Source organism: Alosa sapidissima, chromosome 13, assembly GCF_018492685.1.
Source record: "Alosa sapidissima isolate fAloSap1 chromosome 13, fAloSap1.pri, whole genome shotgun sequence".
In the NCBI taxonomy this organism is placed as follows: domain Eukaryota; kingdom Metazoa; phylum Chordata; class Actinopteri; order Clupeiformes; family Clupeidae; genus Alosa; species Alosa sapidissima.
In genome coordinates, this window is record NC_055969.1 from 4,600,862 (window position 1) to 4,613,375 (window position 12,514).

General features: G+C 43.4%; 2 protein-coding genes across 14 annotated transcripts in view; both read left to right on the forward strand.

The window, feature by feature from the left end:
• Nucleotides 1-11,262, forward strand: part of ehmt1b (euchromatic histone-lysine N-methyltransferase 1b) — a 33,615-nt gene extending 22,353 nt beyond the window's left edge. For all 12 annotated transcript variants that reach the window (XM_042060187.1, XM_042060193.1, XM_042060186.1 and 9 more), the window contains exons 12-27: nucleotides 933-1,159; nucleotides 1,599-1,805; nucleotides 2,188-2,270; nucleotides 2,394-2,500; nucleotides 2,718-2,840; nucleotides 3,603-3,704; nucleotides 3,884-3,988; nucleotides 4,415-4,569; nucleotides 4,961-5,128; nucleotides 5,500-5,644; nucleotides 5,829-5,906; nucleotides 6,281-6,396; nucleotides 6,651-6,737; nucleotides 7,087-7,165; nucleotides 8,630-8,805; nucleotides 9,313-11,262. In XM_042060187.1, the coding sequence (XP_041916121.1) occupies nucleotides 933-1,159; nucleotides 1,599-1,805; nucleotides 2,188-2,270; nucleotides 2,394-2,500; nucleotides 2,718-2,840; nucleotides 3,603-3,704; nucleotides 3,884-3,988; nucleotides 4,415-4,569; nucleotides 4,961-5,128; nucleotides 5,500-5,644; nucleotides 5,829-5,906; nucleotides 6,281-6,396; nucleotides 6,651-6,737; nucleotides 7,087-7,165; nucleotides 8,630-8,805; nucleotides 9,313-9,484 (2,130 nt within the window). In that variant the 3' untranslated portion in view covers nucleotides 9,485-11,262. The remainder of the gene's footprint in view (nucleotides 1-932; nucleotides 1,160-1,598; nucleotides 1,806-2,187; nucleotides 2,271-2,393; nucleotides 2,501-2,717; nucleotides 2,841-3,602; nucleotides 3,705-3,883; nucleotides 3,989-4,414; nucleotides 4,570-4,960; nucleotides 5,129-5,499; nucleotides 5,645-5,828; nucleotides 5,907-6,280; nucleotides 6,397-6,650; nucleotides 6,738-7,086; nucleotides 7,166-8,629; nucleotides 8,806-9,312) is intronic.
• Nucleotides 11,263-12,109: 847 nt separating this feature from the next.
• cacna1bb (calcium channel, voltage-dependent, N type, alpha 1B subunit, b) overlaps nucleotides 12,110-12,514 on the forward strand; it is a 152,019-nt gene continuing 151,614 nt past the window's right edge. For both annotated transcript variants that reach the window (XM_042060163.1, XM_042060164.1), the window contains exon 1: nucleotides 12,110-12,277. In XM_042060163.1, coding sequence (XP_041916097.1) covers nucleotides 12,214-12,277 — 64 coding nt within the window. In that variant the 5' untranslated portion in view covers nucleotides 12,110-12,213. The remainder of the gene's footprint in view (nucleotides 12,278-12,514) is intronic.

The following is a 12,514-nucleotide window of genomic DNA, read 5'->3' on the forward strand; positions in this document are numbered from 1 at the left end:
CAGTCATTCGTTACAACATTTCTTGAATAGGTGATGTTTTGTGAAGGACAACAAGGACTTCATGACATTATGTTGGCAATGTCAAGTATTGTTTGTGTGATGTATGCATGCATTAACAATGCTTGTAGCCAGAGAATAACCTTGAACCTTGAAATAGCAGAAATGTCATTGAATACACCATTCAATCTATTTTTTTTTTTTTTTTTATGTATCCAAATCCATCCAATTTTCCAATCAAGTATTGATGACTTAGAATTACAGAGAGAATTGCATTCCACTGCAAAGCTAACATAGCCTGACGAGCCAGACCCACATTAAAATGTAGGGTCTGGGCACTCACCGTTCGCAGTACTCAGTCCGAGGGGCGGGATAATCGGTTGTCTTTCAAATTCCCTCTGCACGCAATAGGACAGCTCTAGTCCCATGCGTATCCCACCAGCGGAGCTAGTTGGCTAGTTCAAACTTTTGCCAACTTTAATAAAAGCTTAACTCGTGTCGCACTGTTCGTCAACAGCAACATTATCTTATTCTTTTTTCAAGTAGCAGGGAATTCAAGCCAAACCGTTGCAACTCTGCCATCAGTCATTATGTTAAGCCCGCCTAACAACTATACATGATTTGATTAGCCTGATAGAAGTTTAATTTTTTGAACTCACAAGCCAACGGAGAGTTGCTAGACTAGCCCTGGCAACAAATGTAATTTCCCTGAGCATTTCGGCCAGCGTCACGAGACGCCGTGGCGGAAATGTAATTTGCTGCCGCTAGGGTGCGTCTAGATTTCTAGGCTAAAGCAAACACCCACTTAAAGGTATTTTAAGGGATTCCGGATGACGTCATGTCTGATGATATTTGAGCCAAACACCAAACAAAATCCCAGAGAGTGAACTCCACTCCAAAGCTTAAGCCAGCTTGTCTTTCTCATCAACCCACAGGGGACCTTCATGGAGTGTCAGCCAGACAGCAATATCTCTCATCGGTTCCACCGAGCTTGTGCATCCATGCTTAAGGGCCAGAGCTTCTGCCCGCATTGCGGAGAGGAGGCCAGCAAAGCCAAGGAAGTGACCATCGCCAAGGCTGACACCACCTCCACTGTGCCCCCTACCCAGGCCCCCGCCACCCCAAGCACCTCTGAGGGTAGAGCAGATACCACCACTGGAGGGTATGCTCACAAAATCAAGGGTGCCTCAAGGGTAGCTTCATAAGCATCTGGGAGGGCGGAGGGTAGTAAAAGGAACTGTTTGCTATTCATTTGAATCAAGCAAACATGGAAAGGAAATTAATTTACATTTTTGTATGCACCTTGACATACTGCCCAGATTTGTGGACTTAATATTGCCAGTAACATGTTCGTACTTGATTGCTATTAAGTAAGGGATAGTGTATAGAACGCCGGTCATTATCGGAAAATAAATCCCGACAGGGCGATCAGGACCCCAATGTGCTAGCGGAGGGATCTTGTTTCGTCCTGGAGGGACTTATTTTCCGATAATGCGGAGTGATATAAAAGATGTGAATTAAAAGCACAAAAGAGCCGTGTAATAATACTTTTGATATGACTTCATAAATTAAACTGATGAGTGTTTATTCCCCTTTTGCAGGTCATCTCGCTTATCCGTGTCCAGTGAGGGCAGAGCAGACAGCACGCTGCCCAAACCTGCGGAGGTGGCAACCACGTCTCAAGCCCTGGTGGCTCCCAAACCAGGAGCCCCAGCAGTGGCTGGCGTGCCTGTCCTGCCTGTCCTGCCTGCCCTGGGACCACCTAAAGAGACTTTGGAGAGCATCCTGCTGGCACTGGACACAGAGAAGTAAGACCCCCTCGTGTGGAACACCGTAATTGTGTTGTGGCACGTGATTGATCAAGTGTTGAGAGTCTGCCCTCAGCTGTTTTGATCTTCTCTCAAGACTCTTTGAGGTGCAGTGATGTACATAGAGGAAACACTGGAGGTGTGTCAGACTGTCTAAAGACAAGAGAGAGATGCAGCTGTAGGGTTGTCTCCACTCACATGGCCACCCACTAGGGCAGATTTAAATATACATCATAGTCGTAAACACATTAACTTTGCACAATTAATCCAAAAGTGCTGCTTGCCTCAAGGTAACAGCTGCAAATAGACCAGATCTGGTAATGTTTTTTTTTTTTAATAGTTCACCATTCCTTTATTATGCCATTCTTTCCTTCATTTACAGACCCAAGAAACTGCGGTTTCATCCAAAGCAGCTGTACATTTCTGCCAAACAAGGGGAGCTGCAGAAAGTCTTGCTCATGTTGGGTAAGAATTTATCACTTACTCATATTTTCCATCAATCACAGTAGGGATGGGGCTCATCTTATTTAACGAGACATAGTTGGATTATTGTTAACATGACTTTTGTTTATTTTTTCTGACCAACAGTTGATGGCATTGACCCAAACTTTAAGATGGAGAACCAGACCAAGCGAACGCCCCTCCATGTGGCAGCCGAGGCCGGACACGAGGAAGTCTGCCACATGCTGGTCCAGGTAGAGCCTCAAATAGCCCCAATACCTTAACTTTTTTTAACTCTTCCAAATGAGAATGCTCCTTTAAAGCTCCTTGACAGGTGTGGTAATTCCATCATGTGGTTGGACTGCCAGCGAGTAAAGTCCATCATTACCTCTGCCATGTGCTCATGTGCTCATGTGCTCTAGTGCTCTAGAGTAATCCCCACGAGTAATTTGGGATTCTCCTGTCTGGCAGGCGGGCGCTAACCTCAACATGTGTGATGACGACCAACGGACCCCTCTGATGGAAGCCTGTGAGAATAATCACATGGACACTGTGCGCTATCTCTTGAAGGCAGGGGCTAGCGTAACACATAAGGTTGGTCATGGTCTCTATTGAAACCTATTAGTTAGGAAAGAGTAATTCCGGTACCTATGCATCTATAACATACAGTATATGGCAATTTAGCATTCTCTAAATAGACCATGGAACTTTACATAGTACTTATGTAACCTGATTCGAGTTGTCAATCATGCAGGTAAGCCTTGCACCTTGTCCCACAAACTTGCAACAACTTGGATTGGGAGGCGAGCATGCTCGCAAAATAACACCCATGGGTGCTAGCATCTGTCGCTAGCATGTCTCTGAATGCATTTACGTATTTATTGCACAGCTATTGTACCAGCTGGCTACCGTTTCACTTAGTGTATTGAAAAAGGAGGAACTCAACTAGGGAGTGTGCTTAAGCAACAGTTAATAGTAGTATAAAGGTATAAAGTATAAACACATAGAAGTTTACAACTGCATGATTATAAGAAGGGCACTGTGAGTGCACTGACTGTTATCTACAATTTTCAGGGTTCAGCATCTATAGGGCGGCTTCAGCCAGAGATAATAAAGTAACTTGGTTCTTCTCCACACAAATATGGATAGTGCAGTTTTTTTGCCTCTTTTGTTAAATATCTGTGTTGAATAGATATCTACCAGCCTCTGAGGAGTGTGTTTCTTATTTGCTGATAATGTGTGTTTTTTATGACCTGATTTGTCATATTTCACACATTGTGAGTAAAGGACTGTGCTGTTTTGTGTGAATAGTGTATATTAATTGGTTTATTTGACGATTTTATTTTGTCCTTGTAGGATGCGGAGGGTTCTACGTGTCTCCACCTGGCTGCTAAACTTGGGCATTTTGAGATTGTGCAGCACTTGCTGAGCACTGGTCTAATTGACATCAACTGTCAGGTGAGTACTTTCTGTGTCACATACCACAGTAATGTAGTTAACTTTAGGTCTTGGATTTTTAACACAACCGTGGAATTTCTTGTAAAAAAGCCTGAGTTTCTTCTTCAGTACATTCTTCAGATAACAGTGTGAAACTGGCCTGTCCCATAATACAATATTTATTTTTTGCAATATCTCAGGATGATGGAGGCTGGACAGCGATGATTTGGGCCACGGAGTACAGGCATGTGGAGCTGGTCAAGCTGCTACTCTCCAAAGGAGCGGACATCAACATCAGAGACAAGGTTCATATCTCTGGCACTGTCATACGTGCCCATGCTGAGGGCCTGGCTCTACAGAGTATGATGGCTACAACGCTTTAACAACGCTTCAACAATGCTTTAACAATGCTTTAACAATGCTTTAAGTCTTTCTTATGCTTTTAATCAGGTTTCCTCTTTTGTGAGTTAGTGAATGCTTCCACTTAAGGAAAAAGGCTATTCAGACCTAAGAGTTGTTCCCATGCTGGGAAGTCTTGAAGCTGCTAGCCCTTAAATGTGGCTCCTACTATTACTGTATGGAGGAAAGGAAAAGTGTTCTGAAGAGTTGTGGACTCTTCCCTTCCCTTCCCTTTCCTATAGCTGTGCATTGAGAGAAATTCCCTCTATTTTCCCCACCAAAGAGAACCCTGATACAACCTGACCTCTTACCCTATGACCTTTTGGTTTTAGGAGGAGAATATCTGTTTGCACTGGGCAGCGTTCTCTGGCTGTGTGGAGATTGCCGAGATCTTTCTGGAGGGGCGCTGTGACCTGCAAGCAGTCAACATCCACGGAGACTCGCCAGTACACATCGCTTCTCGGGAGAACCGTCTCGACTGTGTCACGTCAGTCAAACACTGCTTTTCAGCAACCTGGATATACTATAAAGCACTGTGCACAAACCGTTAATGTGCAACCAGATAAAAGTTCTTTCGACGTTTCCTTTTGCAAGATTTGCAAGACAAAGCCTCTATATTTGGTTTTTAGTGGCCTATTAGTAACACAACAAATGTCATATAGTCTATAGCAAATGTTTAGATCGTTCAGATTCTTATTGGATGTTTTGTGAGTAAGAGTGGTTGGAGGTCACAGTTATTAGATGTTAGAAATAAGAGTGCTTCTGGAGAATCTGTGAGATTTAATTTGACAGCCTTTATTACAACACCTTGTGGTATCGCCCGATGCCACATGAAGTGGGGCACTTGTTTAAAATGGGTTCTCTTGGGTCCTCCACAGAATGTTCTTGTCCCGGGGGGCAGACGTGAGTTTGAAGAACCGTGAGGGGGAGACGCCGCTGGAGTGCTGCAGCCACAACTCCAAGGTGTGGAGCACGCTGCAGAACAGCCGCCGGCTGAAGGAGAGCCAGGGCGGCCGGGCCACGCCTGCAGAGAAGCTCCTCAACAGGTACCGCTCCCTCCCCCGGGCAGCAGAGCAAGGCCCCGCGGGTCTTACCACTCCACACTCCACTTAGAGTTGGCCAGCTTATTTGAGTCTGTCTGTGCCTTCATTGGACTATAATTAGCTTTTTCCTCTACTGCTTCCTTTTTATGGTGCTCTGGTCTCTTTAGGGGTCCTTTTAACAGTTCTCTGCTATTGTCTTACCAGTGCACTGTCTTCTAAATTATTTAATTTTTTTTCAATAACACATTTAACTGGCTGGATGTATTTGTTATTCCCCATAGACTTGTTGTTTGTTTTCTCCTCCCTACCTCTCTTTCTCCCTCTAATCTTGTGTGCGTATGTTCATGTGTCTCCACTGTGCTGCATGTCTGCAGGGATATTGCACGAGGTTATGAGGCTGTACCTGTTCCGTGTGTCAACGCTGTCGACAGTGAGCCCTGCCCTGACAACTACAAATACATCCCTGACAACTGTGTTACATCCCCAATGAACATAGACAAAAACATTACACACTTACAGGTAAGCAAGACACAGTTAACAGCCACTCACACTTATACACATTTAGTCATATCCAAGCAGTAGATTTTAACAAGAGTTTTGTTTGTATGTACAATTAACGAATTAACAATTATCGAATTAACACATATTTTATGCATGAACATAGAACTAGGTTTCAAATATCGCTCTATGTTTCTGTTGACAGTATTGTGTGTGCAAAGACGACTGTTCCTCAACCAACTGTATGTGTGGGCAACTCAGTCTGCGCTGTTGGTATGACAAGGTAAGAACTCCTGCTGTGACTACGGAAGGGTTGCTAAGAAAATATTTGTTAAATCCTTTGACTCCTGTCCAACAAAAAACAAGCCACTTGGTGTGTCAGGGTATTTATGACTGGTGGTTATTTTGGGCAAAGAATTGCATAATAAATATGTTGTTTCAATAAATATATGTCTATATTGCATCTTCATACATCTTTCGAAGATGCTTAGTCATGTGAAGGACAGGTAAACACACCTATGCAAAAGTTATTTATTCTAGATAGCATGTGTGAGAAAACAAACAGGTCACCCACTGTAAGTAGTCAAATTCAAGAAACAGCTGGCTTTCAGGTAGTAGAAACCGCAGGGCTTCAGTCTTCACTGTTCACTCCTCCAGGAGGGCCATTTACTGCCAGAGTTCTGCACGGAGGAGCCGCCACTCATCTTTGAGTGCAACCACGCCTGCTCGTGCTGGAGAACATGCAAGAACCGCGTCGTGCAAAATGGACTACGGTAACAACTCGCCACTGACTGTTGCTTCACGCATACATATCTATCTTACAGTATAATAAGGTCACCCTCAGTCATATAAACATATCACTGAGAAGACCCTAGGACTAAAGCACACAGTTGTATACTCAATAATGCCCAACACTAGCATAATATAGAATTAGACAGTGTACCAAAGGCTCTCATCAGTGTTAATGTACAGTATCATGCTGCTAGATAGAAGTCTATCCATTGATGTCCCATTCTCTTCCTTTCAGGTTACGCCTGCAGCTGTTCAGGACCAGTTTGATGGGCTGGGGGGTAAGGACGCTGCAAGACATCCCCCAGGGCACATTTGTCTGCGAGTGAGTCACTCCCTCTCTAGCTGATACTGATTTCGCTTTGTCATTTATGCTAATTGTTCCAGTGTTTACCATACATTGACTTATTTGTGGCGGCCCACCACAATATCAACATTGACCACCACACAATGATTTTCCTGGTTGTACTAAATTGTGCTTAAATCTGGTTAGAATCATAACTGTGCTGCACTAATTTGTTAAAAACTGTTGCATTCAAGTTAATTCTGCAAATCTACCACCACAAATAGAATTCAATTCTGTGGGAAACACTGTGTTCCATCTGCCATTGCGTCTTGGGTTCTTTGTCTGTGACTGGGATATCTGATTGCTGTCAATTTGTTGTCCTGTGCAGATATGTTGGGGAAATCATTTCAGACGCAGAGGCTGATGTGAGGGAAAACGACTCCTACTTGTTCAGCTTGGACAACAAGGTACTGACTACCACAATACTATCTTTGACGTCTAAGAAAAACATAAAACCATACTTAAAACTAACCTTACCAACGACACCTCAGATCTCAGTTTTAATCCTTGTATTAAAAACTGAAATGTTTGAAGCCTGGTGCTAGCGTTGCTTTAAGGCAGCAGATGCTTTGAATTGCTCAAGGTAGGTCTTCGTTTGAGGTTAGGTTGCATTACTTAATCCTTGTGTTCCTAAAAGAGGTTGAGTGAACGCCCCATATCCCATAATGAGCCCGGATGATGAGCTACAAAGCCCCCAGATTGTTATGATGATGACTACTGATGCTGGTCTGGTGAGCCCACCAACCGTTCGGCAATCACCATAAACACTGTGTGCCTCATCTTCATATTGTTAAATGCCACTGTTATGGAAGAAAGGCAGGAGGGAATCTTTTTTTTAGGTATGTGTCATTGACTGTGAATGGTTTCTTATATGTCTATGATGTGCGTGCGTGTGAGAGATGACCTCCATCTTGGAGAGAGGCAGTCGTACCCGCAGGTGACACAATTACTGAGCCTTCAGAGAGTGCTGTCTCCACACCAAGTGTGTGGCTTCGCTGGTTGGGTAATTGAGTTTTAAACCACGACTGTGGTGGTGTGGTAATTCCTAAGAGAGACATCAATCCAAGTTTCACTTGGGTAGATTTGTGGTGCTTGTGGGTATGTAAGGTTGAATGATGATAACTTAGCAAATTAAAAAGTGCCAACTTTGCTTAGCCTGTAAGTAGCTAGGTCAATTGACCAGTCTAGGCTCACCACAATAGCATTCTAAAATTTCTATAACACAAATATTTGGTTTGGTTTCAATCCCACATGTGTCAGTCATGTAGGATGGGTTAGGTTAATTGTGTCTGAAAATGCCAACTACACCTTTATTACATTACCTGTATAGTGCAGGTAATTAACTTCACCGCATAGCTTAAACACCAGACAAATGCACACACAAACACACATGCTCAGTGGCATAACAGGAATGCAGCATAAGCTTGTCTGAAGGTTTAACATTCTGCCATGCCTCATTGTGAGCGTGTATGTGTAGGGGCGGGTTGCACAAACAAGTCTCCGTCTAACAGCTCATCACAAAGTCCTTTTTATTCTGCCAACCCCTTGATGTTGCTCTTGAGGGAGATTGGAAAATAATAAGCTATTCCTTTGATATGGTTTGTGTTTATTCTCAGTGATTTGTTTGATGTGCCCACTTTTTCATATCCTACCTTAAGTGTGGCTCTATACCTTACACTTTCCTCCAGCATAGTGCCATTTGAGGTCCTACCTAGTGTCTAGCCAGTAGCCACACAGTTGGTTAAAACATGCATTTGTTCGATACCATGTCAGCAAGTAAGCATGGATTGGATATAGTTTAATACTCAACTAATACAGTTGTAGCGCAAACTGGTATGCGTTGGTAACCATAGTCTCCTGTTGCCTTGCAGGTAGGGGATGTGTACTGTATAGATGCCCGTTTCTACGGCAACATCAGCCGCTTCATCAATCACTTGTGTGAGCCGAACCTGTTCCCGTGCCGTGTGTTCACCTCGCACCAGGACCTGCGCTTCCCCCGTGTGGCTTTCTTTGCCAGCAAGAACATCAGCGCTGGCGAAGAGCTGGGGTACGAGAGGGATGCAGCACCCCCTCTTTCACCTCACCACACCACACCACAACGGCACTGTCTCTGTTAGTTTAAACATACACCAGAATAACTAGAACACCATACCCTATCAAACATGTTGGCACCTTACCATAACATACTCAGTGTACTTTTCATATATACCACAACATGCTCACATTCATACTCGTTAAAAGATAATAACAAAGTAGGCACTGAAACAGGAATTTAAAAATAGTGTGTAAAATCAAGTTATCATTTTAGCATGAATTAACCACGCTAGACTAAATGTTATCTGCATTCTGCAGATTAATCTGTGGTGGCACCACCACCTCAGTACTGCCCACTAGAGGCATATCATTGTAAATGCTCCCATAAGATACCAAGGTCATCAAAAGTAATTTGTAGGTTCAGAAAGCCTTCTGTCTCAGTTCTGTCTTTGTTAATCAATAAAAAGAATCATAAATTGGTCTAACACATGTTATGTTATTTTCTTCTCTTCTTCCTTAGCTTTGACTATGGTGAGCACTTCTGGGACATCAAGGGCAAGGACTTCAGTTGTCAGTGTGGCTCCACCAAATGCAAGTACTCTGCGGCGGCCATGGCCCAGCGGCAGGCGGATCAGCAGCCCAGTGCCCTGCCCGACACCAGCTCCTCCACCACCCCCTCCAGCCCCTCCTGATCCTCCCCACGCACAGAGTGCTCCCTGTTGGGGCACACATCGCCATCACTGCCCCCCCTTTCACCTCCCTCCCTCCACCCTGCCCCATCCACTCCACCCTAGCACCACCCTCTCTACCAGCCAAACTCCACTGACTTGCTCACCCCCCCTTCCACACCAGCATGGAGGAACACAGAAACGCACACGTGAACCCCCTTACCCCCTCCAGCCCTAGCCCCCATGTCGGACCTAATGTCAAAGTCATGCCAGCTTTTGTTTTGCTGGGGTTCTGTACAGAGCGCCATGACTGAGGAAGCTAAAAACATTATGCATTTGGGCCAGGAAGTGCTTCCAGCGACTACGTCTTAGAGATAGCTGGAACGGAAGACGGCGATAGGGGGGGAATGTGATACGAATAGTGTGTAAAAAAAGCCTTCTCTTTTTATTCTGATTTGTTTTTAAATCTGTAAGTTTTTTTTTATTTTTTTTTATAGTTATTATTATCCTTCAACATAGTTTCTCTGCCACCCCTTTGGACTGAAGCCTTCTGGGTAATCGAGTCAAATGCTGCTGGATCTTTTGTGAATACTACAACTACAAACAGTACATTTGCGAGAGTGACTGCATGACTTGTGCCCACAGTGCATCCACAGCACATTATCTGCTACCACTCAGTCATCTGAGAGCATCTGTCAATCACTGGACGTCCACACACAATTCAGCTGACTGACCTGTCAACTGGGAGGAGCAGTCGTTCACGTCCGCACTATTTGTACTGAGAAGGATGTCGCTGTGTTGAAATTACTTCAGAAGAACTTGAGGAGAAATTAATGCCGAAGGACTTCTGGTGGAAAGGAGTGTTTGAGGGCCCATTGGAATTTATTTTTATTTTTTTTTTCATTAAATGTCTTCTCTATCATATTTGTTGCATTGCACTGCGGCAAGATGCCTGTCTCTGGTCAATGGGATCCTCATAATTATTGTCTGGTCCCAAAGGTCATGGTCCGTTTAATCCAGCCGGGTATCTTCCTCATGAAAAACAGAGGGCAGTGCTGGGCTACTCTTTGCTGACATGAGCTCCAATGGTGCAGTGTACTGGACAAGCTTCTTATTTCATACTTTTCTTGCTGGTCCTCTCGCTGGTCCTCTCGCATGTATCTGTCTTGGAAATGATTGGAGTGTTGACACACCTGCTCTCTTTTGTATAATTCCATTATGACAAATTGAAAAGGGGAGGGAGCATTTTTATTAATATTATTTCATTTTTAATGTTCAGTTCAAATGAAAAGATGGCATGTTTACTGAACACTTGCAAAAGTAAGCAGAGCATTCGTATCGCTACAAGAAAACCAGGAGGATTGGGTGACACACATGGACAGAGAAAATGGTGCTGAAAAAGTTTTTTTTTTGTTGTGTTCGTTTTATATTGCTCACAAGAAGTGAATATGAGTTGTAAAATAAGATGAAGTCAAGTTTTTTTGTTTTCTTTTTTTTTACATTTAAATTTACCTCCAGTTTTCTAACTGTAATAGATGTAGTTAACCAGTATCATTTCCGTTTCATGACTTCATGTGGCTGGTCAACCTATTATTCCGTCTTTTTAAATGTGCTTAGTATAGTATTGTCCCTTGTGCAAATTCTCAGAGATGTAAGTACAAAAATTCAAAAATAGAAATAAAAATACCTTTTCTTTATGTTACATATTTCTGGATGGTGAAACTTACGATGCTCCATGATTGGTTGTATCTTTCTTTTTCAATAAATTTACTACTAATAAAAGGATGCTGTTGACCACTGCATTCATTGCCTGTTTACATTTTTGCATATAAATCTTGTCAGTATATGAACTGTGGTCACACTGTGCACAGATGACTGTCTAAGCGCTCCTTACAAAGATTACATGCTAGATTTGTTTGGTTGGATTAGTGTCCTCTTTGTAATTGTAGTGTGGGTTTGAGTACATTTCCTGTTTGTACTACCAGTCCTCAATATCATCCAGACTGATCCATCCCCATCAGCACCAAGCATTTTAAAATCTGAACTTGGACAAATTTCTGTTTTGATTAGAAGAAAGTGTGGAGTTACCGGGGACAAGTCTTTCATGCACAGCAGAGGTGTGTGAGTACTACACACCCATGCATACGTACGCAAGCACGGACCCCTAGTGACACACTCTGGCATGACTCAGTTGCATGACACAATGCAACACGCTGAGACCTAAAAGCTTTCATTAAAATGCATGACGCTGAGGGCAACAAACATGGAGCCACTTCATCTTGTCAGGACCACTGCTAGTGGCAGTCATTTCAATTAGGGACAGACTCTGCGTCATGAGCCCTGAGATTCTTCTAAGAGGAGAGACATGGCACTAGGAGGGTAGAGCAGGAAATCTCTGATTGCATATCAGCTTGGCCTTCTTTCCTCTGTATAAACTGCATAATGATTGTTCCCTTCCTGATTACCCAGAAAGAAAGGAGTTCCATAGAACTGCTATGAAAGCTCCAGAGGAGAACAGAGAACTTTGGATACGATGATTAAAGCTCTTAGCTAGCCCTGACAGGAAACTGTTTTCCGCATTCCATGGGGAAAAGTTCATGGGCCTAGTCTCCTGTTTGGTTGGTTCATTAGTTTGGACGTAGACAGACCAGACAGATGAGGGAAAGGGACGTACGGAGCAACAGACCAACAGACTGTCCAACTGATGTCCTTTGCGTGTTTTTAAATGCTGGGGCACAAACAGTGAATCTACCATGGCAATGAGGAGGGCACTTCCCTACTCCAGATGGGCGGAGAGGAGATCCACTGTGGTCTATGGTAGGAATTATGTGGCTCAGGACACCAAACAGGTGCTTGAGTCTTACTTACATAGAGGTCTTCTTTCCACTTTTCTTTTTTCTAATCAAAGTCTTTTGTCTTAATTTCGTTTTACACATTATTCTAAAAGTATGTTTGACAAATCAGTTTGTGCAGTAATGCTTCACAATTTTGCCATTGATCTCAGTTGATTAACTGTGATCTGATTATCTTAAAAGTATGACATGGTGCCAAAGA